This window comes from Cuculus canorus, chromosome 7 (genome assembly GCF_017976375.1).
Source record: "Cuculus canorus isolate bCucCan1 chromosome 7, bCucCan1.pri, whole genome shotgun sequence".
Lineage (NCBI taxonomy): Eukaryota > Metazoa > Chordata > Aves > Cuculiformes > Cuculidae > Cuculus > Cuculus canorus.
This window is the reverse complement of record NC_071407.1, coordinates 12,186,834-12,212,221: the sequence shown is the minus strand read 5'-3', so window position 1 is coordinate 12,212,221 and position 25,388 is coordinate 12,186,834. Positions and strand designations below refer to the sequence as shown.

Below are 25,388 nucleotides of genomic sequence, written 5' to 3'. Positions count from 1 at the left end.
ACTACAAATGCATTGTTTCAAAGCTCATCAGCTGTGTAGTAGATGCATATGTACATGATGTAATACCTTTTTCAGTGTTCTCTCATAATAATCACAGCACTTAAGTCTCAATATGAACTTCATGGATCCGTGATTGTAGCTCATTAATATGGAATTATTCCCTTACATCTGTGTGAAGCACAAATAAATGTGTGTATCTAAAGCGAAGTTCGGGGAAAGGTATTTTTGACTGCATGAACTGTGATTAATAGAGGCATATACCAGCGGGGTTAAACAGGTATTGGGGGAGAGTGGAGAAGGGAGGAATTAATTGCAGGAAGCTTGGTTGAAGCTTGGCTGTTTTCCTGTAGCTGGAGATCTCACCTGTTTGTGTTTTCAGCTGGCTAAGTGATGCACATCCACTGTCATTTAAAAATGGGTGATGGGGCTGTGTGGAGTTAGTGCTCTGAGGAACATGCTGTACTGTATTAAAGCTTACAGTTTTGGATGTGATGTATTGTTTCTTTCAGCTGTATACTGGCTTATTTAAAACATGAGCAATCAAGCAGTGTAGTCCAGGCAATGGTACAAATCCAGCATGTTTCCTGTCCAGATCCTCCCAGGGATCTTCTGAAAGGATAGAGCTTGGAGAGGAGAGTTCTTGTGCTCTGAGCCATTGGCCACTCATCACTGCCCTTATTCTTTGCAAAAAGCTGCAGAGATGCACTGCTTGTCCTACATGTTCTTGTGCTTAGCGTGCCAGGCACTGCTCACTAACATCTCGGTCATGACTGAATGCTTTTGCTAGAAATCATGGCACTATCTGAACCTTCCTCTTTTGTACCTGTATTTCATTTTCCTCTCCGTCCTGAGAGTAAAACCTGTAGAGATGTGCACAGACAAGTCCGCAGAACTGCTCCTGCACCGAGTGATTGATCAGATCCTCTTTGACAGCAGGGGGCTTCTTTTCAAAGCGTCATTATTCAGCCTACAGGAAGATTCCTTCCCAGAATGTTAAAGCTGATGTTAAAACAAACCACGTGCCTTCTGGTAAGGGAGCTAAAAAGGATAAGGAAATGGCCAGTGATGAGCTGCCACTATTTCCTAATTAATCATAGGCTATTGCAGTCTACCTGCTAAAAGATGGGCAGCGCTTTATGCTGACATTTTTCCTGGGGGTGTTAATGGTGCCCTCCAGGAATGCAGTATCATGCTTCATTTTCTCATTGGCTTTTGAAGCAGCAGGTTGGTAAGAGGGGGAAGCCATTTTTCTACTGCTCTAAATAATATAATTGAAAGAAGTTAAGTGCCACTGCTTTAAAACTGTACAGGGCTGTGAGTGAACCACTCTGGATTAGAATACAATTAAAGATACACTGTGGAATTTAGCGAGTTCCGCTCTAATACTTTTTGAACCCTGGGTCCGTAGAGAGTGCTGTCAGAAACATGAGCAACAGTTGGTTTGTCAACAGGCAAATATCCTGAGTGGGACTGGAGCCCAGGTTCAAGTTCTGCTTGGGCCAAAGGCCCAAACCATACGGAGTCATGGACTTGAATGCTAGAGCTAGACAATTACATTGATGTACTCTGAGCTCTGGCGTAGCACAGGGCATGGGACCTCACCAGTAAATCCAATCCAGCTGTCATGGCTAAGAAAGTGTCGATCTCAGTGTATAATTTGAAATGTCTGCATCTCTGTGAACCTTTGTGGAAGATGCCATTCTCCATTGCAGGTGGTTGGAACAACAGCAAAATGTGTCAAAAGTATCACAATCACATAAGAAGTCTGTGGCAAAACAGGAACCAGACAGGTCTCCCGAGACACCTTCCAGTGCCTTTAGCACAACAGAATTCTTTCTTCAGTGAACCTCACACTCTGCATCTTGGATGTTTGTGTTTGATCCTTTTCATATGTAGCTAAATTATGGTTAGATCCAAAGACATGAAGAAAATCCATGGAGTATCTAGAAAAAGGACTTTAGCATCTTGGATGTCAGAAAACTTTCCCCTTCCATTTGCCTTGATAATATGCAGGGTGCTTAGTGCTTTGTAAACTTTGTTTAGGCAAGAGTCATGACTTCAACATGAATGAGAACCACAGTTTCAGCACACTGCATAGGAACAAAGGCATAAGGGGTATTTATCCTTTAATTTCAGGGCCTAAACAATAGTGTTCCCCACCTAATACCTGGGGGAAATATCACTCTGCAGTGCAGTACTGGAGCTGATTCTCAGTTTGAAGAAATTAGTTAGCTCTTTCTGACTACTACTTGAGACAGCCTATCAAGCTAGAGAGATGACTGGTCTCTTGCAATGCTTCCTTTTCTTTCTCTACTTCTCAGTCTAAGATATCCCTGCCTTATGAGTTTGAAGGGGCTGTGCATTTCCTTGTGCTTTGTTTACTATTCCTTCATTAAAATGACAATCATCCAGCCATCTCCTGGGGGACTTTCTGAAGCTGATTGACTTTTCAAGCTGTTCCCACTTTATTGATCTTCTGTCTGAAAAAATTCCAACAGGTGTATTCTCCCAAGATAAAGTGTTTTGTGTTAGATGGGCTTCTGAGTTCCGAGTGCACAAGATGACAGGAAAATGAGGCTTTTCTAGGGTAAAATTAAGCTTGAGCGAACTGTGGTTTCAAAGACACCAGGCAGCAAGGGCTTAGGGCACTTTAGTGCAGGAGTGATCAGCTGTGTGCTTTCTGAGCTGCACACAACTCACAGGCAGTTGGTGGAGGAGAAGGACATCCCCATGTGGAGCATCTACTGTATGGCTCATGATAATTTAGTAATCTTGATAATAAATAGCAAGCTTACATCTTTGCAAAGTCTTTTAAGACACAAGCTTAGACCTCAGCGTCTGCCTGGGGTCAAGCAGGATTTCTGTGGTGTGTATGTTCAGGTTGTGTGGGTGCGCTGCTGGAAGCACAAATAGGATAGATGCCGGTTGATGTAAGGCTTGTGGGAGAAGGGTCGGCTGAGGTAGGGAATGGAACATGTTGCAGGCTGACTGTAAAAGTTGGTTTGGGAATTGTCTGTGATTTTTAATACCTGTGTCTAAGGAACCGGACTAAACTACCTTCATCACTGCCCTCTTTTTTTCAACGACATCAGTTTTGGAAAGAATTGCTTACAGTTTGAAAAATTTAACCTACTTTGTGTTTCATTAGAGATGTCTGGGGTTCATCAAATGTCCCCACAGTGATTCCTACCACTGGTCTCCGAACAGGCAGATGGTGTGTCAAAGGCAAGTTTCTGGTAACCTCTGGCCACAGCCATGATCCCAAAGGACATGAGTGGACACTGATGTTGGTAATCTCAGACGGGAAACTGAGACTTGAGTCACCTCTCCCCCTTTCTTAGGAGGGTGAGGTGACCTGCTGTCAGGGTAGTTTGTATTGCCCAAAGTGTACTTATTCCCTGAGTGGTTAGGAGGACTTCTTTGTCCTCCACATCTAGCACAGAAATACAGAGTTTAGTGATGGGTTGGTTCCGTAGTCTTCTTTCAACATTTTGTTCAATTAACGTTTAAGAGGAGTTCCAGTTTGAATGTGCCTGATAGCATAGATGTTAAATTGACCGTCTACAGTTGCTCCAGCAAATGCTACATTCAAAGTGTTTTCTTTATTTTACAAAATAATGCAAATTAAAATGATTAGCTTCTTAAGAGAACTGTTATAGAAGCATTTTTAGCTACAGTGATAGAAGTAGAAAAGGGTTTGGAAGGGCCTTGTTTCTAATCAATAATCTAATTAATAACAATTAATTAATGAGGCTTTGTCATCAAAGCTGCTTTTTATCTTTGAGGTTATTAAAGTGTCCTCTAGACGAAATTTCTTGAATATGTTTTGCTGAGTCAGGCAAGTGGTTGGAATCAAATCAGTATGCTGGGATGCATTAAAGAGTTCTTTGGAAAATCAGAATACATCAGAATCAAGAGCATGATAAATATGTCAGGTCTTTAGACACTATAAATGGGAAGCGAGCAATGATGAAGTGTAGTTCTTCAAAGCTATTCAAAGTAATGCTTTTATATAGATTTCACGGTACAGAAATGACCATAGGAGAAAAAGGAAGAGGCCTCTGTGAAGGCAGACTTGTCTTAGCTCCAGATTGCCCGTTTCGTGACAACTGAACTGTGGCTTGAGTGGTGTCTGTAGGGATGTGGTGGCCTAGTCTCGGTTCAGAAGCAGTTAAGATGATGATTCAGACTGATGTCTTTGCTGAGACTGCAGATGTGGATATTGCATGATGCCTATATAGCTTTCATGTTTGTGCTTCAGAGAGGTATGTTTTCTTCCAGTGGGCATCGACTTTGCCTGGCCGTGATAAGGATTTCCAGTATGCCGTTGGTGGTGTAAGGGGGAAAGCACTCAATGAAGGGAAATGCTTATCCCAGCTTTTGAGGAGAAGCTATCTCATGTTTCATTAAGTCTTTGTATTCTTAATTCTGCCAGCAACCATTAGGAATCCATATCACGTTTCTCTGCTTGCCTCCGCTCTTTTCACTTTATAATGCTGTAGAAGTGTGTATGACACAGTGGAGTCCTGATACTGTTTGGCACCTACTTCTAATAGCAATTCTCATACATATCCCCACAGAACAACATTTAAAACACAGAGTGCTGGTACATTACAACAAATAACGAGCTTTTAACCTCAGGCAGGATTACTGAGGTCCTTCCATTCATTTGTACTGCCAGCTCAGTGCATAAACTATTATAATCTTGGTTTAGTGTGAGGTATACCTTACCTTGCTGTAGTCATCTAACAGTTGAGTATGTGTGTTCATTGCTCTGGTCTCCCTTTACATTAAAGAGAAGAAGACGCCTAAAGAGAACAATGTGTTGTCACCTATTTTAGGATGAATAAATCATTTTCCAAAGTTAGCACTTTGTCTGTAGTTAGAGGGAAGATGTGGACAGGCTTGGGAACCAGAGCTAGTTAGTAGGTGGCTAAATTTAAGATGAGTTAAACCTCCATGGTGCAAAGAAGGTAGTCTTGCTTATAGTGAGAAAGTAGTTATTTAGCATTATATTAAGAGGCACCAATCTTTGTTGCTTTTGTACGTCCTTATTGTGGACTCTGCTGCAGCAGAATAAAAAGCGATGCTTAGTAACCATGACACTTGCAGCCTGCTTGCTTTGATCGGAATCGCACATTCTGTAGAAATGGAACATACTTTGCCATAGACTTTTATAGTTCTGGCCCTTGCCTGCCATGAGTTTGGTTTGCGTTTGTCTTTACTTCAGAGAAAAGATTTTGCCATCCTTTGATGGAAGTAAAATGGTGAGACAGCTTCAAGAGGGACAGCTGCCAAATCTGTGTCCCACAGTAGTTGAGGAATACTGTCTCTAAATGTCCTAGAGCAGGGAACATCAGACTGTGGTGCTCAAAGTGGTTCTTTGGTTTTATTTGGCAACTTCTGCGTCTGCTTTGCCAAGAATCCCTCACTTCCTCTGGCTTTCTTTTCCCGCGAGAAAACTCATTTCCCTCCCCTCCCCTCGCTGTGTCTCAAAAGAGGCTCTTGCTAGTTGGAGTCATTCTACAGAGTATTTTAGATCTAAAACTGCTTGTGCTTTCCACGTAAATGGTGCATTTGGAGGTGTAAGGGAAGGGCTGCTTGTAGAAGAGAGAGGATCCAGGGAAAGGACAGCCTGTTTGCTGATGGTGAATGCTATTTAGGTGCCCAGTGGCACATTGTTCAATGATTGCTGGGGATATCCAAAGCACCACTGCGTTCCTACAGGGCAAGTATAGCAAGAGTGATGCAAGCATTTGGCTTTCTAGTTAGTTCCCACCATCCCCACAGGCTAAATATGCAAACCCCAGGTATCTAGAGGCTGTTCATGCCCATATCTACTAAGAAATGACAGTTGTGAACAGTCCCCCTGCTCTGTAGGATGATGATCAGATGAAATACTAATGATCAATCCGCCACTAGCAATGTGACTGATATTCACATTTCCTGTGCTTTATTGCCTGTAAATCAAGAGGTGGAGTATTGTGTAATCTTTTGTCCAGCCTGTGAGACATGGAGAATCCTCCCACAGACTCATATTGAACAAACAAGACAGGATAACTTTCCTATCAGAAATAAAAAAGAAGAGAAGAATCTGCAAGGAAAAAAAAAGAGGAAGCCAGATCCTAGTTAGTTCCCATTTCCTTCATTTTGACGTGCAAATTACAGTGACGTACACATCATTGCAGCTCATTTTGCCTTGCCAGTCTCTACTGTGCATTATAAATTGAAATTTATCAACAAAGGTCATCTTGAAGTCTTTTGCATGTTTGGTGGTGGGAATTGTCATTAATTAAAAAATAAAGGGGGCAAAGGGAGAGTGCTGGTATCATAGTAGAAATAGAGGTGGATATTCTGCTGTTTAGGTGATATGCAAACTAAAAGGAAAATATTATTTTCCAAGAGAAATTACCAAGACTATGATATACATGAACTTCCTTTTCTGCAATGCAGTCTTCGGTTTTGGGTACTTTTGAACTACTGGGTTGTGATTCCAGAAGTCTTGAGGATGTAAAACTTCATGTATGATGGCAAAAAGTGCTTTTATTTAGATTTTTTCAAATTCTCTCGGTTTTTTGCTAGTATATTTGGATTTTTGGTTTTTTTGCAAGAAAGATCTGTTAAAGATGAGTCTCTGAGGCATCCATGACAAAAGATGTAATTGGACAAGAAAGAGTAGTCAGAGAATGATCAGAGATATGAATAGGTTGTACAAGGAGCCGCTAAATAAATGGGAACTCTTCAAACTAGGGGAAAAAACATCTGTGGGGAATGTGAATACAGTCTATTAAATCACAAATGGTAGCATGGGGATCCATATTTTCATTCTCTTGAAGTGATATCAGTGGGCTCTGAATTATATTATCAAACTGAAACAAAAGGGAGCATCTCTTCATACAGTACACAGTTGTGGTGTTTATTAACTTCATAAAGAAGTTGCAAAGTTTCCCTGTGAGATTAGACAGATTTATGAAACTAAAAAGCTCACTGATGGCACTTGCACACGAAGGCGTCATCTTCAACTTAGAAAGTCCGTGATATTGTAGGTTCAGAAATGCTGTAACAGGAATCAGTATCATATGCTTTCTCAGTTTTCGTTCGCTTCCCCAGGCTTTCTTTGTTGTCCTTTGTCTCCATCTCACTAAAGAAAACTAAGGGAGACTGTTGTTTCTGTTTGCAATTGTAAAATATTCTGACTTTGTATTTATTACAGTCACACTAAAATAATGGTGGGTTAAAAACAAACTTTCAGCATGACAAATGCTGTGCTCTGCTGAGTGGGTGAATCATAGAGCACAGATACATGGATTTCCTTGGGTACTAAGTAAGCTCAGCCCAGCGTATTGTTTTATTGTTTACCTGGGGTTTTTCTTTGTTTTTGGCTTTTGTTTCCTCTCCCACCATCCCTGGAAGCGTCCTTGTGTGTGACCAGGTCAGCGACACAGAGGCAGAGAAGGAGAGCCCGGGGGGTTTGGCTAGCAGTGATGAATGGCACATGTCCACTGCTTCTGGAGGAGCATTGCTAGACTTGCAGCCGTTGCCTGTCTTGATGGTGGCAGCTGGGGCTGGATTAGCAGCAGGACCAACTCCTTGTTTCTGTCCCAGGCGTTTGGCTGGCCAAGGCAGACTGTAGCTTTGGGCTCAAAAGCAGCCCTTAAAGAGGAAAGGTTGCTTCTCTCTGTTGCAACTAAATATGAAAAAGGCTTTGGGAGTGGAGGATGTTTAGCCACCAATAGCCATAGTTGCCAAAAGCCAGGAACTAGTGTGAAATGGTCAACAAGGAAGAAAAGGAATAGTCTCGAAAAGTTTGGAGTGGCAGGGCCGAAGCACGCTACATGACTGGTATCCTGATTTAGGAATCTGCACTCCAGTAAGAACACAATCAGCCACTTGGTGGTAGGCAGTGCAGTGGGGGCACTGCTGAACCAGCTTTTGGCTGAGTCCTGAACCACTTAAGTCACCAGAGTAGCTGGCCAAAGGGGTTTACAGCTGGGGCTACCACAGACGGTGGTCAGACGGGAATGTGACTCAGGAGGAGTATCTTCTCAGTGTGTCATAGCTTCAGAAAGGCCTTTGTCTCAGGGAGTGTAATTTGATGGGGAGGAATGAGAGGGGAGGTATGGAAACTAATTGTTTCACAAGCAATGGAAATTTGGCAGTCTGAATTCTTGTGTTGTGCAGTTGGGTTCTTTGTAGTGTATTAATATGTGCACTGTGTTTGAATGTTTTCCTGCAGCTGGATCTTCAGAGAGATGTGCCTGCTCTCATTTCTCATGGGATTTGGTTTCATTTTGCAGCTTTTTTTCTGAGTGCTAATAAGTTTGCTCTCCTTTTGTTGGCTGCTGATTTTCATGAAACTTTGTAGAACTTTTGTAGAAACTTTGTTCGTCTTGGGTTTTTGTCAAACTGAGAGAATTGGCCAACTGGTAAAAACACAAAGTTGTTTGGAGTGTATGAAGGGACAGGCAAACTGCAGGCAGACAGTTTGCAGGCACACAAGAAGAGAAGCAAATGTTTTTCTGGGCTGTGTGTGTTGCTGTTGCTCTCTGAAGTGTGCAGAGAATCGGGTTGTTCTCCTATTCACTTAAGCAGAGCTGTGCTCCCATGCAGTTCTCAGTACGGGGCTGCAGGTGTATGTGTGGCAGGACTCGGATCTGGTGATGAATACATAAGATTTAGTATCTTAGGAAAAAGACTGACAATCTAAAATCAAAACCATACCTGCTCCTTCTCCACATACAGTTGGGGAGCGTCATGGGCACAGAGGAGAAACCCCCTGACAGGAGAGTAGGTGGCACAGGTACACTCCAGGAGGCTGGCTTGTCTCTCCCAGCATCCAGCGCTAGCATTTGCAGCTCTTTTTCTCCTGAGAGACTGATACATATTTTATAGCCTATCTCCATAGCTGGGTAGCTGAGACTGCAGTCAAAGAAAACTTCTTTTGCCTGCCAGACAGAGCTCTGAGATGGAAACCATGTGAAAGGAGAACTCCTCTAAAAGCTGTTCAGATGACATTCTCTCTGCCTCTCCACACCTCTACTTCACATCCCTGGGATGAGCAAGCCCTATCACTATATTAAAGTCTGCTGGCTCAGGCCTTTTTGTTGGATTCACGGGGAAGCTCAGGTTCAAACCTACAGGTATAAGATGGATTTTGTTACCTCTCAGTGCACAGAGTTATGGCCAGGTTTGGCAGAGAGAAGCTTCTCTGCCTGGGTGTACCACTTGAGCCCTGCCTTGCTAGACTGCGAGACAGCTCTTTCAGCAATGATTAAAACACATCACAGTCCTTTAGGGAAGGGCAGTGGAATCTGGCAGGTGATTTTTGTTCCCAAACGTTTAGAATTGAATATGATCATGGGGCAATTTGCAGTTCTGTTGTCTAAGAAGAATAGATAGAATCTGGTGCCACAGTCTGTTCAGGGAAAGCCCACATTTATTTAGTTATGTGACTGTGACACTTGTGTTGCACTGGAATAAGTCTTTCTTCATGTTAACCAAAACTAGCAAAGAGATGCTTCTTCATGGCTGGTAGGAACTGCCAGTTATAAAACTCAAAAAGATGAAGTAGAGTAGACAAAGGTCCATTCAAGACTGCACTACCCCTTGAGTTTTATTGCTTTTCATTGTACAGCCTTTCTAGGGCTATTGCCAGCAGCTTGGTTTGCAGGATGGAAAGCAGGATAGAGGGGACAATGAAATTCCATAAAATCAGTTTATGAGGACATGTGGGACAAAATGCAAGGACATTTTACAGGCTTAGTGTATATAGCCAGAGTCCATTCCAGATTGTAATAGTTTCTGTGCAACCAGAGATGTAACGAGGTGCAACAATTTGTTTTACGAATGCATTGTTTAATAACACTTTTATGTATACACGTGTGCGTTTGTGTGTATTAGAAGCAGTCTGCAGATATTGACTTGAGGCTGAAGGTGATAACAGCCTTCCAAGATGATGGGACTCCAGTGATGGCAACTCAGAGGAGGACCATCTAGGCAGGATCATTTAGCCATAAAAGGCCCAACCAAAGTTAAAGCAGGAATTTGGTGTGTGACTCAAGGAAAGGGTCTTTTGTATCATTTAGTGTTTTGCCATTTTTATATAAGGACAACCTTTCTTTCCCTGCAATTATTTAATTCTGTGCTTTGAAGTGGATTCTATTCTGACCATAGGAATGGGAGAAAACAAGGTATCCAGTCTGCTGGTAGTGTTGAGCAACTGTAAGGACATGTGAGCTAGTTAATTAGCAGTTAGAAGCCTCTGACTGCAAAGATGAGTAATTAGTAAAGGAGAAAGGATCAAGTTAAGATTAAAAGCTGAGCCAGATCTGTTCTATCCCACCTGTGGGTCATCTCTCCAAATGTTCAGGCTTGAGTTGCTAAAACTAGGCAGCCAACTTTTTTTTTTGTAAATACTTGTCTTCACATTGGGCAGTTTGGTGGTAGGAGTTTAGCAGGTTTGAGTACTGAGCCATACACTATGTGATTATAGGAGCTGAAATGGCTAATTGTAGGTGCCTGCTTTTGAAAAGATGATCCATTACCTATGCAAGCTTTCAGTTTCTTCATTTCTAGAATAGAGATAATATTTCCCAGTATGGCTCTTGGGACTTTGTTAGTTTGAATGGATTAACAGGAGACAAAAGATTCAGATTCTTTGGATGGGAGAGTGCTGTGGAAATACAGTATATTATTGTGATATCCTTTGAGACGTTTCTGTGAAGCCAGTGGTGACTGTCATGATAATAAAGAAAGCCTGAGAGAAGCTAACGAAATAATGATCCTACTTCCTTTCTAGCTATTCTTTGAAAGGGCAAATGCAATGAGTGATAATGGTTTAGTGAGAAAGAGTCATTAGGGCACCCAGCCGGCATCTTTAGAGGTGCAAAGCATTTTGGGAGATCTGAAAATTACTCCGAGAACAAAACCAAAGTGGCTTTGTCAGAATATTAATCTGTTATTTGTATTCTCTTTGAATGCTGATTGAAACCAGTGATCTCTTTCCCTAGCTGGTGGCTGGTACATGTGTAGTCACGAATCTATCTTGTTTGGGGCTTCAGTGCTGTTGGAAGGGTGAGATCAAGGAAACACCTCAGTGGCTGCCCTGTGTGTGTTACCTTCTGCTTAAAGCTTAGTGTTACTTGAGGATTCCTGACCTGTTGAATTTGCATGTATAGGAGGCCTTGTGAAATGGAATTAATTGGTCTGGATTATTCAGTTTTATTAATCAAGCTGCTTCAAGTTTCAAGCTTGGATGGAGAAGGAAAGCTGCTAGGGTTCTGTGTGATACTGATACCCAGTGAGACAAGAACTTTAGGCTCCTTGGATGGGAAAGAGCAATGGAAATATGGTAAATTACTGTGATATCATTTGGAGGATGTCTCTCTGAAGTCTGGTGAGTATCAATACTGTGCATCAGTACAAAAGAGTATTAAGTGTAAACAGAGATAATATTATCTCTATTTTAATATTAAAGGCCAGAGCCCAAGGAGGCTTTTTAAGACTTGAAGCGCTCATGACTGTTCAGTGTTCAAGGGAGGAAGGTTTGTTCAACCCATTCAAGGAGAAAACCAGTTTGCAAAACATTTAGGAATTGTGCTTTTGAAAGATGCCCAGAAGTAAATAAGTTGGAGCCACATCAACAATAAAATATGCTTTTGACTTCGTGGGTCCTACTACTTGAAAGCCTATAACCAGCCATTTGGGTTTGTGGCATAGCACTTTTGGTGTCACTCTGGACTCCACTAGGAGCAAGGAAGACAAGAGCTGGGTGCAAATTCTGGCATCGCTCTGTTTCCGCTGGTGCTTGGGTGGGACCCTTGAGCTGCTGGCACAGTGGCACTGTTCACTGTGGTGCCAGAAGGGTGACTTGAACCGTTCCTCTGCCAGACAGACAAGGAACAGAGGATTGGTTTCAGGCAGAATCACAAAGCTGCAGATGCTGGAGGCTTGCTGAGCTTAGAAAATCAGAAAATTACTGGAGCTAGATGCTAGCAAAGGCGCTGAATTGCTACATGTTCTTTATTAATCTTTTTAGTAAAAAGTGTGATTAGAGAGGAGGGTGAAGCCATGGATTCTTATCTTAATAAAATCATAGGTATGTCCAGGTAGGCTTTTGGTGTGGGTCTTTCCTTGCCCACCTGATAAGGACTGTGTTTGCTCCGTCCACATGACAGAAGCTATGTAGGGTCAGGAGCTAAGCTCTTCCCACTGTTTGGATGGGGTGGGTGGGCTTTTCATGCAGCTTGTGACACCACTGTTCAGGTGTGGGGTCCTGCACTAGGTAGCTGTTGATTTATTCTGGTAGGAAAAATCTCGTTTGTCAGGAACAGCAGAGTACAAAACCAGCAGAGAAACATGCAGGGCGAAGTGAGGTTTCAAACATGCCCACAAATGAGGGGGTGGAAGCTACAGAAAACCCTCTGTGACGAAGCAGCCCTTTTCCCCAGTCACGAATGGGTAATGCCGCCCCCAGATCATCTGCCTCTCTGGGTAGGATTTGCTAGTGTAGGGACCTGAATCTGTCTCTGTAACTCAGAAAAATTAAATTCTTGGCACAAAGTGGTATGGGGGTGACTGAGGACTCAAAATGCCAGTTTAGGCACATTTTTATCTAGACGTGAGTTCAGCTGTTACAATTCTGAGCCACATTTGGATCCCCACATCCAAGTCAAAAATCAGCCTACTTAAATGAAACTGTTGTTGATGCATTTAATTTGGATTCTTCTGTTGGATTTGTCTGAAAAGAGAATTTGTGCTAAGGGTGAGATCAGAGTCCTCTCGTGTAGATATCATTTGCAGTCCCACACTGTCACATGAGAACAGAACCTGCTCCCAAAGTCCATCTTTATGGGTACTCCACAGCTTCCCAGGTGCATAGGGTCAGTCGATGCAGAGATGGACACTCCTCCAAAGGACTCCAGTTTTCTCCTCTTTTCTGCTGCCCACAGTGAATGAAACACAAAAGGTTGAGTTTTAAGAGTGATGGTGCTCAAGCTGTAACTTTGAGCGTCTATTCGGTCATTTCCTTCCTTTGAGCTCTAATAACCACATATACTCTTCTTGTCTCCTCTTTCCTCCAGGTCAACAGACTATGGGACTACCTATGAAAAGCTAAATGACAAAGTAGGCCTGAAGACTGTGCTGAGCTACCTTTATGTCAGTCCCACTAACAAGAGGAAGGTAAGGGAGAGCTATCAAGCTGGTAGCTACAGAAACAAAATTACAGCATTCCATTCATTCTGAGAGGCATTATGATCCTAAAGTGAAATCTGTTGGTAGTTCACAAGATCTTTCTTTTGCTGTCTAAGTGGAATCCAGTAGAACTATGCCTGTTTTACTTGTGATGGGGACGGAGTGCTCAATCTCCTGCTGAATGTGTTACAGATATAAAAGGGTTGTTTTTACTGGCTTCTGACTGTTACACCTTTAAAGAAGCTGAACTCGCACAAAGGTTTCCGAGATTCTTGCTTACACTGGCTTTGGCTAATACACCTCTCCCTGCCTTCTCTGTATCTTTATTATTACAAATACTGAGTAAAAGGCATTTATTTCTGCATTTGACTCTTTTCCCCTTCGTGCTTTTAGAAGCTGGAGGTGAATGACATTTTCTTTGGTTACATCATATAAGGGGGCTGAAAGCAAAATATGCCTGGGAAGGTGGGTGGGGGAATTAAGATTTGATTTGAATGTGTAGGAGAGGAGATGAGGTCATATCTCTCAAAGCCCCTGCTCATGCTTCCCACGTGGCGCAACGAGGGCTGCAGCTGGCTCGCAGAGCGCAGCCCAGGAGTTACTACTCAGTGCCTATTTGGTTTAAAGTTAGTGCCTGTGTTGACTCAAGGGAGACAAAGGCACTTTTAGCTACCCACAGAAATCCACGCGGGAGGGCTGCAGCAGGCAGCTAATTGCTGGCAGCGGAGTTGTGTTTGGATGGGGTGCAGCCAATTTGTCTTGATCACTTCCAAACTGCCCATCTCCGTCAATAGGTTTCCAAACTGGTATTTTGCTACTTGCACTGTTCTTATTACTAATATTGTGTTTTCATCACTGGTCAGACTGCAAAGCTTTCAGGATTGATATCTATTTCAGTGTATGAAACTTTAAGGCAGTCATATCTCTGATTACTATTGGCAACAATACATATGTGTTTGGATGTATAGAGAAGAGGCAGAATGCAGTGGGCAGAGGACAGCTTACATTTTTTTTCAAATGCAGAAGCTGAATTATTGTGACAACTACCTTCACTTCTTTTCTTCTGAGCAAACTGGAATGAAGATGTTTTGTAATGAGCTCTCCTGGCCTTCACACCACTCCCATGTCCAGTGTTGTGGGCACTGAAGAGTTAATTCCTCTTCATTTTGTTTCCAAAGCAACTCTGCTCACCCAAAATCAAAGGCAATATATTCAGTTACAAATCTTACCTCAGTAGTGTAAAGTCTCCCTCACAAATCGGAGTACTAGGACATATGATTATCTTCTAGCAATTTCTCGTGCTATTGAGCTTTACAGATTAGCAGTCTTTTTTTTTTTTCTTCTATTAAGAACACCTACATTTCATCATATAATGACACGCAGACTTTACTTGCTGTTTTCTTATTTGAGATGACAATTTTTAATAATATTTTTTTGGTCTTACATCTAAAGGACATTATTTCTGGACCTGTCTGTCTGCCTTCCCTCCTCTTCCCCCTTCTGAAAAATCTCCTGAAATTGAGAGACGAGCTGAAAGGAAAACCCATGTGAAACCAGCTTCAGTGCTGGCTGCTGTGGGAACAACTTGTTTTCCATCTTTCTACCTCTGCTAAATATATGGGTACTCTTACTGTGCACAGTTAAGCAGCTGGTTTGTCTGAACTCTGAGCTGACTGTGCTTTTTGACCACCAGAGCAGTTCCAAACGCGCATGCAGCATTTGAAAAATACCTGGAGAAGATGTCACTGGATTAGAGCAGCTGTTTGTCAAATTCAATATCAGGTTTATTGTCCACCCATCCCTTCCAGATTCATAAGGTTGCGCGCTGCAAAAAATGCACTTGGGTTGTAATCTTCTGCAGGTCTCTCTGGATGAATATTGCTACAGTGGCCTGCAGAGTAAGCGTCCTGTTTTTTGCTGAGCTCCTGAAGACAGGCACCAATAATGAATCACAAAACACTAGGTGAGGTGAATCTGTTGCACCCCCGCAGAGAAAGTCCAGATTTCCTGTGTTTCACCTTTAACAGCATGAGTGCTGGCTGGTTCAACACAACACAGTGATCTCTTGGGAGCCTCAAAAAGTGGTCTTTGTTTGAGACATTAAACAGGGAGGGAGGTACCACACGTAACACATATGTACAGGGCCTGTGCACACACAGGGAATCATGCAGACCCTTTCCAGGCAAAAGATTTACTCCTGAGGCATTAGCTCCTAGGTAGTGATTGGACCCTGCGTGCCTCACATCTCCTGTCGATTTTTGATGGGTTTGCACACTATTGCTAGCCCTGTCTGCTCATTAGTGCTTAGAGGATTAGCAGTTACTTGGAGGAGGGGAAAAGCTTTCCATACATTCATTCCTAATTGATTTACTAGTGAGAAGGATAATTACCTCTCAGCTACCCTGCAGAACTACAGTGGGAATTACCTGTCAGATTTCTTTGACGACCCAAAATGGCTTTCTTTAGCTGTTAAATAGGAATTATGCATTCAGCCAAATGCCAGTTATATAAACATAATTTACCTGAATTGTGGCATAATCCTAGGCTCAATTATGAAGCAAGAGGACTTAAATGCTGGCTTTTTTTCCTTCCTTCTTTTAAAAGAAAAGTTTTTTGTTTCTATGTCTTATTTTTCTAACATTTTTGGTGGGAATACTGTAAGTTTTTTGGCAGTTTCTGCTGTATTTCTTTGCTCAGTGCTGTGCCAGGTCAGGGTGGGACACTGACTTCACATTACAAACATCTCTGCTTATTTCAGTATGGGTTATCAGATGAGAACAGAGTTAGAACACAGAGGCTGAGTGGTTGGGTGAGGCACAGCTACAACTCATGGTCTGGAAGTTTATGTGATTCTCGTCTCGTGGTCCCAAGAAAGTCACACCTGATGCACAGCGTACCATGAAACTCCAACCCCCTTTTCTTAGAAAGAGGATTCCTATCTGGGAGAAACATTGAGCTTAATGTAAGAGTGGTTGGGTGAAATTCTGGAACATGTGCTACAAGTGGAGGTCAGACTTGATAACCTAATGGCTCTTTAGGCCTTAGAATATCTAGTTCTCTTTGGGTTTTATTCCGACCCCAGCAAAATTAATGTCTGAGCATCTGCTGTATAACTGATGGCAAAAGCAACTCCCCAGTTGGCTTCACACATCATCGGCCTTCATCTTTTAAGCTATAAACTCTTGTTTCAGTTAGTCGATTTTGTTTATTTCATGTTCTCTTTAGGCTTCCTTCTAAACTGTTTCCTAGTGTGTCTCCCATCCCTAACTGGAAAGCCCCAGCAGGGTGTTGAATATTATCCTGTGTATATTTGGTGTCCAGCTGAGTATTGAAATGTCTTTCCTGACACAGCAGACTGCAAATGCTGGAGCAGCCTAGAAGCAGCTATTCCTTCAGTCCTGCCCTTTGCTCGTCAGCGAAACACATCAATCACTGGTGTTTATCAGTGGGGAAAATGACCATAGAGAGATCATGTCTCTGTGTCTGAAGAGGAAAGAGGCGGCTGAGGTGGGAAGAGGTGAAGAAACACAATTTGTATGAATATCATGATGATAAATCCAGGGCATCCTCTGTTCTCCCTGGGTACCTCCTGGCTGTGCTGATTCTTGGCACTTAGAGGCCAGATTTAGGCTATGAATGTTCCTTGGTTTTATGTGTCACCACTGGCAGATATCAACCCTCTGTGTGCACGGAGTTAACCAATGCACAGAGCTGCATAGCCAAGACTGAGCTGAGGTGGCCACGTGGTGCTAAGCAAAGGCATAACTGGGTCCCTGAATGCCTGCTTCTATGTGCTGGCCCAACCTGCTGATGGCTGGTTTTGGAGCTGAGTTAGGGAGCGTCCATGTCTGAAAGAGCACAAGAAGGTGTTTGGAAAACACACTTCGCCATTGTGTAATTTGAAGTTTGAATTGTAATTAAATCAGTATAAAACCATGCGGATACCAAAGGAAGTTGCTGAGGATACTTCTTCCCAGCTATGGTTCTTCTTGCCTCTCCAAGTATCATTTCCAGTGATCAGGGCCAGATTGGTTATCTGACAGCACCCATCATTTGAAATGAGACCACCCTGCAGTGCCGACATAAGGAAGCAGTCAAGCAGGCTGCAGTCCATTGTGAATCCATAGCCTTTGGCTGCACTGGAGCAGAAATGCTTCCCTGCAGTGAGCCAGGACTACTTCCATGTTCCTGTGGAGCAGTGGTACAGCTGATTCCCTTCCTCTATGAACTAACAGCTCAGAGCTCCATAACACTTTGTAACTGTGCATACAGCCTCTGCTGCTGGGAGCTGAAACTGCCAGACTTGTGTCTGCTCTCCTGCAGATGCTTAGGCTGTTTCTTCTTTCACTTGCACACTAGGGACTTGTGTTTGAATCAGGAAAATCCGCATTGAATTCTCATTAATACTATGAAATTCCAGGTCACCATTAGCCCTAGCAGTCAGACAACTCTGAAGTCCGGGGAGCAATGGGTTTCTTTAAGAGTTACTCATTTGAGTCCTGGTGAGAAGACAAGCGCCTGCAGTTCTGACGCTTCCACCACCATGAAGATGCTCTAATAGGCAGATTGTATTCCAGGGCATGTCTTCCCCTCCAGTGCATCTGCCCACCCGGTTGTTTGCCAGAGACACCACATGAGAAGCATCTGCTTGTCCTGGTTAACTCATACGTTGTAAGAAACCTGATAATTCTGTGGTGAACTTTAGAAAGGAGAAACTTTCATGTTTGTTCAGCAGTGCCCCTTCCTTACAGAGGAATGGGATTTAAAGGCAGATGGTTGAGTGCTCTGAAAAGCTGAGACTTGCGAAATACATAGCTTTGGCTTTTCTACCCTATAGCCTCTTGTCTGTCTTTAGGGATATGATAAAAGGCTGCTTACTCTCTACTGGGCAGAGATCTCAGTTCCCTGCTGACCTTTAATTTAATGCTATATTTGGGGTGTTAGTTACATTTTACTAGAGGCAGATTTTCACAGCAGTCTGGGAATTAAATTGTTTATTTCTTCCAAAGCACTAAGGGAAAAAGTCTTTTCTATAAGAACATTTCTCTTGACTTTTGAAATCCCCATTTGCTTTCTCTCCCATTTTTTTTCTTTTTGGTTGTTGAAAATTGGATAATTTTCACACAAAAAAATTAAGCCTGTGATTCTTTGGTGACTGCTTGCACTTCAAAACGGCACTGTTTGGAGCTGAAGTGCAAGATCCTCTGTCCCAAGAACATTTGGTTTCTTCTTGGTTGTCAATAGCAGGATTAATTTTAGAATTGATGCCTCAAAGAGGGATGTGAAGTCCTTCCAAAGGGTGTAGAAAGAAGGTGAGAATGGAAGTCCCATATATCTGAAGCATTGCTCTGTTCAGGCACTAAAGTGCCATTTGAAAACTGAAGGAATTGTTGTTGAACCATAGATTTAATGTATTACTTCTACCATTAAATGTTCTGTGAAGAGCGAATGTTCTTGTTGAAGGTGTTGTTTGGTTGAAAACGCAGTTTTCTCTGTGAAACTTTTATCTCTACCCTTGGAATTCCTTTGGAGTTTATGGGGATGGAATTAAAAAGCATTTGAGAGAAATAGAAAAGAGGAAGAAGGAAAGGAATGACAGCTCTGACAAAATCAAACCAAAAGCATTTGCCTGTATATATAATAGCGTTTCTCAGATGAGATGTGGATAAACGGGAGGTCCTGATTGCATTTAAGATCTGAGGTGCCAGTTCTGATGTACTTCTCTTCATGAATTTGCTTTGCAATTCAATTGGATGCAGTCGTCTTTAGCTTTTCTCCTGGCCCGTTACCATCGTTGCTGTAGGTGATAACTTGAAGAATTAAAAGTTCTGTAGTCTTTTATGCTTGCTTTCTGCACAGAAATATCACCCAGGTGATTGACTTGAGGATTCCTCCCATGTTTCTCTTATACCAGAACCGAAGCATTAGAAATTTTATTTACCTTCTATTTATTTAGACCTTCTAGCTAAGGGATTTGTACAGTAGTTGCAAACAGCATAAGGCAGAAATAAAGTTACAGTGCTCAGTTAAAGAGCTTTGAGAAAATGGTTTTGCAGACTACTTTCCCAGTTGTCTTAGAGTCAAAATGAAGGGGAAGTCCAAATCACTAAAGCTATAAAAGCCAAACACATGCACCACCTCTCATCCCTAGTCATGCCTCTGAACTTGGCGCATCAGAATGAGAAATGCTTAGAGGTATTTGGAGTGTCAGAAGCTCTAAAAGCTAAATCTAATTACATTTGTTTGTTTCTGTGCAGCTTCTTGGGGATGAAGCGTGGCAAGAGTTTATGAGCTGGCAGACAGCAATGCTGCGTTGCAGTTCAGGTTAATGAAGGAAGAAGTTAATTGTGACTGTAATATTGAAATTGCAGAGAAACGCACCTAACCGACTGGAAACTAGCTAGCACATTGGGAGTGACACCTCCTCCTACAGGAGCTGCAGGTCCTAAATGGGTGCAATTTGCTTTGATCTCAGTTTTATTTCTTCTTGCTCACTTGGAGAGTAACTGATAGCAGATATGGTCCTGGGCTCGTGTACCTGCAAAGGGAATTCTTCAGCTGTACTAGGAGCCTCAGGGCAGAGCTGTGGTCCAAACTGATTTTGATTTCGCCTTTGGTTCATTTGATACCAAAGGGGTTTCCACAGCATTCTGTTTCTGTCTTACTCATTGAATATGTGATAGGCTGATGAGGCAGAAGTTCCAGCATGCGCTTGATGCTTGCTAACAGGGTCTGAACTGAGCTGCCATCCTTTGCCACAGCTCTTATTAGTTATCTGCTACTTCTTCTTAAGATTGCATCCCAAGCTATCGGTGAGGACCTGAGCTCTGAAGTATCCTAAAGCCATTTCGCAGGTGGTTGGCTTCTTTGGACCCTTGGTCCTTATTATTATGCTGACACTGTGATAAGCAACATGAGCTGCACACCGATACTTGCTGGTGTAATCTTGGAGAAGGTATTAATAACACAAAGACAGTGGTGCTTAGTTAGAGCCACAGGGCAGCAATGATAAAACTAATTGTTTCTACTTTCTTTTATCCCTAATCTTTTCTGTCAGCCCAATGAAAAGCACCTACTAAATAGCTCTTAGGTTTGCAGCTGCCATTAACGGGGCCTAAATTACCTTAGCCGCAAGTGCAGTTGTAACTGTCTCTTTGTGTACTCTTTCTTTGGACCTGTTGAGTTGCACAGGATGTTCCTGTGCTTCTCAGAGCTCCCAAACCCATTCCATTCAGTCCAGAGCCTTTGTGGGCAAAACCTGCCTACTGCTGTACAGGAAAGGCTGTAGTTCTAAAGCACATCATCTGCCTTAGCTGAACTCAGATTGTCTGCTTGGGTTATACCAGTGGGCTGCAAAAAAGTGACTGCAATTTGGATAACGTGGCAGTTTATTCTGCCTCGTAAATACGCTTCAGGGACAGCCACTGTCAGTCTCCAGAACAGACAATTTAAATAGGGTAATACAGATGGGAATGAAGTAGTAATATTTTTCTTCACTTGCTGATGAAGCAAAGTTGATTTCCTCAAGGTCACCCAAAACATCCATGGTAGAATCAGAGGATATGTGCCATGATGTATTTTATGTACGAGGTGCAGTCTTGTGAGCTGTTGTGCGTGTGATTCTTTCTACTTGTCCGATTAATTCAGCTTGAATATGTCACCTGAGAAAAGAGAGGATTTATGTAAATATTTGCAGAACCATGACCTGAAACTGTGAAAGAGATCTCTTGAGTTACAGATGTGTCGTAATACTTTGAGAAGAGAATTTTAGGTATTTCTCCTTTGAAGGGATTTTTATTGTCTCTTTTGAATTCAGAAAAGTCACGTTTTCTCTGTAGATTTCTCTGACCTTTCCTATGTAAGAAAAATAATTTCCTGATGCTGGATGTCTTAGTTTATTAGTTTTCAACATGGTTTGAGATCAATGAGTGGAAAATGTAAAAGCAAAATATGAGTGTTATTAAAATACTCTTTATATAAAATGTAAAGTCTTTCAGTATGTCCAAATAGGTTTGGTTGGAATTTTTTTGAACTGTTATTATTGTTACTGTATTTGGGGATTGTCCCTCCTTGTGGATCTTTGCAATCATGGGGCTGCGCATCAGCTTTTGCTAAAAATAAACACAATCAAAATAATTAACAAAATGCTTGCATATGGCCTTGTTTAATAGGGGTGGAGGGGAGAGGGTTAGAATAGAGATGAGTATCTGTTTCCGCTTAAAAATACTACATTGAAAGCCTTCATTTTGGTGTTCATGAAGAAAAAAATGTTATATATTATACAATTCCATAATTAGGGCTACCTGTGTGTGCTTTATGCATCTTCCTTACATGTTTTTGTACTTAAGTACTACAAGAGCTTTAGCCTGATTTTTTCATAGGTTTCTGAACTTATTTAATACACGTTTAGTTAGTGCTGAGGTAGATATTGAAAGTGAATGGAAACCTAATGCAGGATTTAATTAATAAAGATGGGGAATAAAACGAGGGCTGTCTAAGTTGGCTGTATGAAAAATGTTTTGTTAAATAAATGTCATTTTAGTCTTCACAGATATTGCAAGACTGCTTGATAAAAGCAGTCATGTAGACAGGAGATGAATGAGTAAAATAAAATAATAATAAAAAAAAAGCAGCCAGACACCTGCTGTGTCATTTATCCAACAAAGACTGGAACTGTGATCCTAAAATCCCTGCTTAGATGTTGCCTGGAGCTTTGCGAAAGAAATTGGCCACTTGAATGAAAGCAGGCACAGATCTTAGTGGAAGTGTCAAGTCCAAAGGGTTTGAATTCTTATCTACTATGCACACTTCCCTGAGGTTGCTTTGTGTGCAAGAAATGAGTGGGTGAAGAGTGTTTGTTTGTCGCTGTTAGTGATGGTGAATGTAGATGGCTACTACTTTAAACTTGTAGTGCCAAGCCCCACCATCCTAAAAAGCCGGAGAGTGGCTTAAGAGGTTATCACTTTACTTCATCATCTGCTGGAGTGGTTGCAGAGTCAGATTGCGAGGGGGAAAAATGGGAGAAACCCAAGCCAATCTATCAGCTTTGTTTTTATAGGACTTGCAGATAATGATTGCAGGAAAACGGCCAGTTACCAGGTAAGATGCAGCTTGGCAGGATACTAGGGCACATCTGTGCCAGAGCTGACTCGTCTGGCTTCGTAGAAGTCAGTCCACCTCTCCTGCTGCTCTCTCTGCCTGCTTCACCTTGTACTGCTAGAGTCAGGGCCCTCCAGAGCCTTAGAGATGGTACGAGGTTGTAAAGAGAAGAGATTGGGTGAAACTGGAAAGGTCACATTCACAGTTAGGTATGGACTTCCCAGAGCTGGCTGTCAGTGTTTATTAAAGAGGTAGTTTGCTCTAATTTAGCCACGAAGTGTTAAAGGATAGATCAGAAGTTATAATATCCCCTAAAATAAAGCTGTGATTTTGTCACTAAGCGTGGCTATTGTTTTTATGAAGTCGGCAGAGTGGACTTACGTGAGCTTTCAGAGTGTCCTGCCTTGGTTACACGGACAAAGAGGGGCTTTCGGGATGCAAGACCTTGTAAGGGGCTGCCTGTACTTAACACCCAGCCTGTCAGCAGGGTGGACACAGCTGCAGGTCCTGATGTAGTGCCCATTTATGAGACTTCTTTTCTTTCTCCAGCCTCTCTGCCTCTCTGTGAAACATGGCATCTCCTTTACTGCTGCAGCTCCAATAATATATTAATTTATGAAGTATGAAAAATGAGGTAGTTTTGAATTAACAAGGAGGGGAATGGTGCTTCATAGACAGCAGGATAATCAATCAATAAGAACAAGTCAGCATGTCCTGTTATTAAAATAGAGGAAAAATAATAGAATGGGTGGAGAGCAGCTCTTGGAAAAGGGGCAGGTGGATCTTTTTGGAGACTGCTTAATGCTCTGACCTTGATCTTTAGTCATAAAAGCTCATTCACCAGGACACACTTATTTCTCTCTGAGGAAAATCCTCCCCTAACCCCTCGCCAACTCCAGTCCCCAGACCCACTAATTTGTGGCAAAATGTCTTTTTATTTTATTCTTTTCCAGAGTAAGGAATAGAGAAATTCAGAACTACTCATTAAGTGAATTCTCATTTTTAATAGGATAGATTAACAGTGTCTGCAGAGTACATGCTGGCCACTGTCTCCATTTCTGCCATATATGCACATCTGCCTCATAGTGTAAATGCAGTAACTCTAATATCAGCTCTCAGCTCTCACGTGATTAATTCTGTGTAAAATTCTTTATCCCAAGCAGCACTGTGAATCCTGGGAGCCCTTGCATGTCTGTGTTAGGAGCAGTTTTTCTTTGGCATGGAGCTTGTCTGGGCTGGCTCTTAGAGAAACATTTCTGCACATCTCTGAGTGCTTAAGACTTCTTTTTGCACTAGCCAGAGTTCATTGCCCTTTACCTGTCTATCCTAAAATGCCTTACTCCATTGCATACAGGCAGACATTGCTGGACTCTGAAAGTAAGGACAGGGATTTTCTGAGTGGTGCACGGATGCAGCTAGAGGAAACTCAGGTTGTAGTTTCCTTACAAACCTGGGGAATCAACACCTGGTCTGGTGCTTATGTCTCAGAGGAGAGATTAATGCTGCCTTTTGCATTGGGCCCCATAATATTTTAATTCTCAATTGCAACAGATCAGGCTTTCTTTTTTCTGACAAGAAAGCTTATCTGACATCTTTTGTCTCCCTTGGCTGTTCTGTGACAGGCCAATATGATCCTTAAAAAGGACTTCAGGAAAGCAACAAAACTTAGGAAGCAGCTGTGTTCAGAGACGTGAGTGGCAATGGAGTGGAGAGAGTGAACATAGCTCTTGGGACCTGGAAATGGGTGGAAAGATGGAGTCGGTCTGGCAATTTTCTAACTTTTGCCAGTTGATTCCTAAACCAAAGTATCAGAGTTGTGCTGCAGATAAAAACTTTGTCCCCTTTTCCAATTCCCTTTTCTGTTACACATATTCTTCAGGATAATGAAGTGACTGAGACTCATCTATGTGTATGCAAGGATACAGAAAGGAAATTACGTGGTTTTCGCAAGCCTACAAGTTATCAGTGACACTGTTGAAGTAGGACATAGCAGCTGTGGGTCGTAGTCACTGTGGATGGCAGTCACCTCTGGATGTCTAATTGCAGCCAAGACTTCTACCATAAACCAGCAAGGCCCATATCATTGAGAGCTCATCTTGCAAACGTAATGGAAAACACCAAAGCCAGCGAGCTAGCAGTTGTGGATCCTGTTCCGAGTTCCTGAACTTGCCCGTACATTAGGGTCTCTGGCACCTGAGTTAGCATGCGGAGTTTGCAACCACAGCGAATAGGTTAGAGATGAGTGCTACTGTGCGGAGCACTGCAATGCAGTCATGTTCTGTAGCTTTAACCTTTAATCTTTGGGGGTCTGAGCCTTCCATCCAGAAAATGGATAGACCTTCTTCTACGTCCTCGGCTTCCTCCAGCAAAGGAATGTTAGGAAGCGAAGTACATTAGGGACAGTGAGTGACATGAGTAATAGATGCCAGGTAAGTTAATTGGGATAGATCATTAGCATCTGGATGTGAACACTGATAAAGCTGACTGTTGCCTATGTTCTCTCTGTGAACTGACTGAAAAGCAGAAAAATGAAGTATGTAAGCAGAGGAGAAGCAATGATGCATTTAAAATTGTATTCAGGTTTAATGGCCTCCAGAGAGATACATAATACAATTTTTATTTTTCTAAAGAGTCATGAAACACTCTACTGTCCTCAGATGAAATAGACTGCTGTATACGGGCTGGAAAAGTTTATCCCCATGAGTAACTCTCCATGCACATCTTTTTTTTTTTTACTGTAATGGGACAACTGCTGTGAGTAAACTTATTCCCACATGTAAAGTGTTCTCCCAAGTGAGACCTATAATCAGAGGAGTGTTTTATATAAATGGTGTTCTCAATTCCAGCAGCTGTGGTGCACACACCCTCTCCTTACAGATAACATTTTTTTCTGTAACTATTTCTGCTTACACGGTAAGTTACTATAATGGTGAAAATTGCTTTGTAATTCTATGGAGAATAGCACAATGATGCATTTACTGAAATAACATATAATTATAACAGCAAATGCTGCTCTTCTCTTTCTGTGCACGCAGTTTGGGATCAGAGCTGTTCTGTATTGCTAGAAAAAGCTGGTGACCACAAAACAATCTGTT

General features: G+C 42.2%; 1 protein-coding gene across 1 annotated transcript in view; it reads left to right on the top strand.

Annotated features, from left to right (window-relative positions):
* SORCS3 (sortilin related VPS10 domain containing receptor 3) overlaps nucleotides 1-25,388 on the top strand; it is a 294,771-nt gene that overhangs the window by 123,670 nt on the left and 145,713 nt on the right. The window contains exon 3 of the mRNA XM_009555685.2: nucleotides 13,083-13,182. Within this exon, the coding sequence (XP_009553980.2) occupies nucleotides 13,083-13,182 (100 nt within the window). The remainder of the gene's footprint in view (nucleotides 1-13,082; nucleotides 13,183-25,388) is intronic.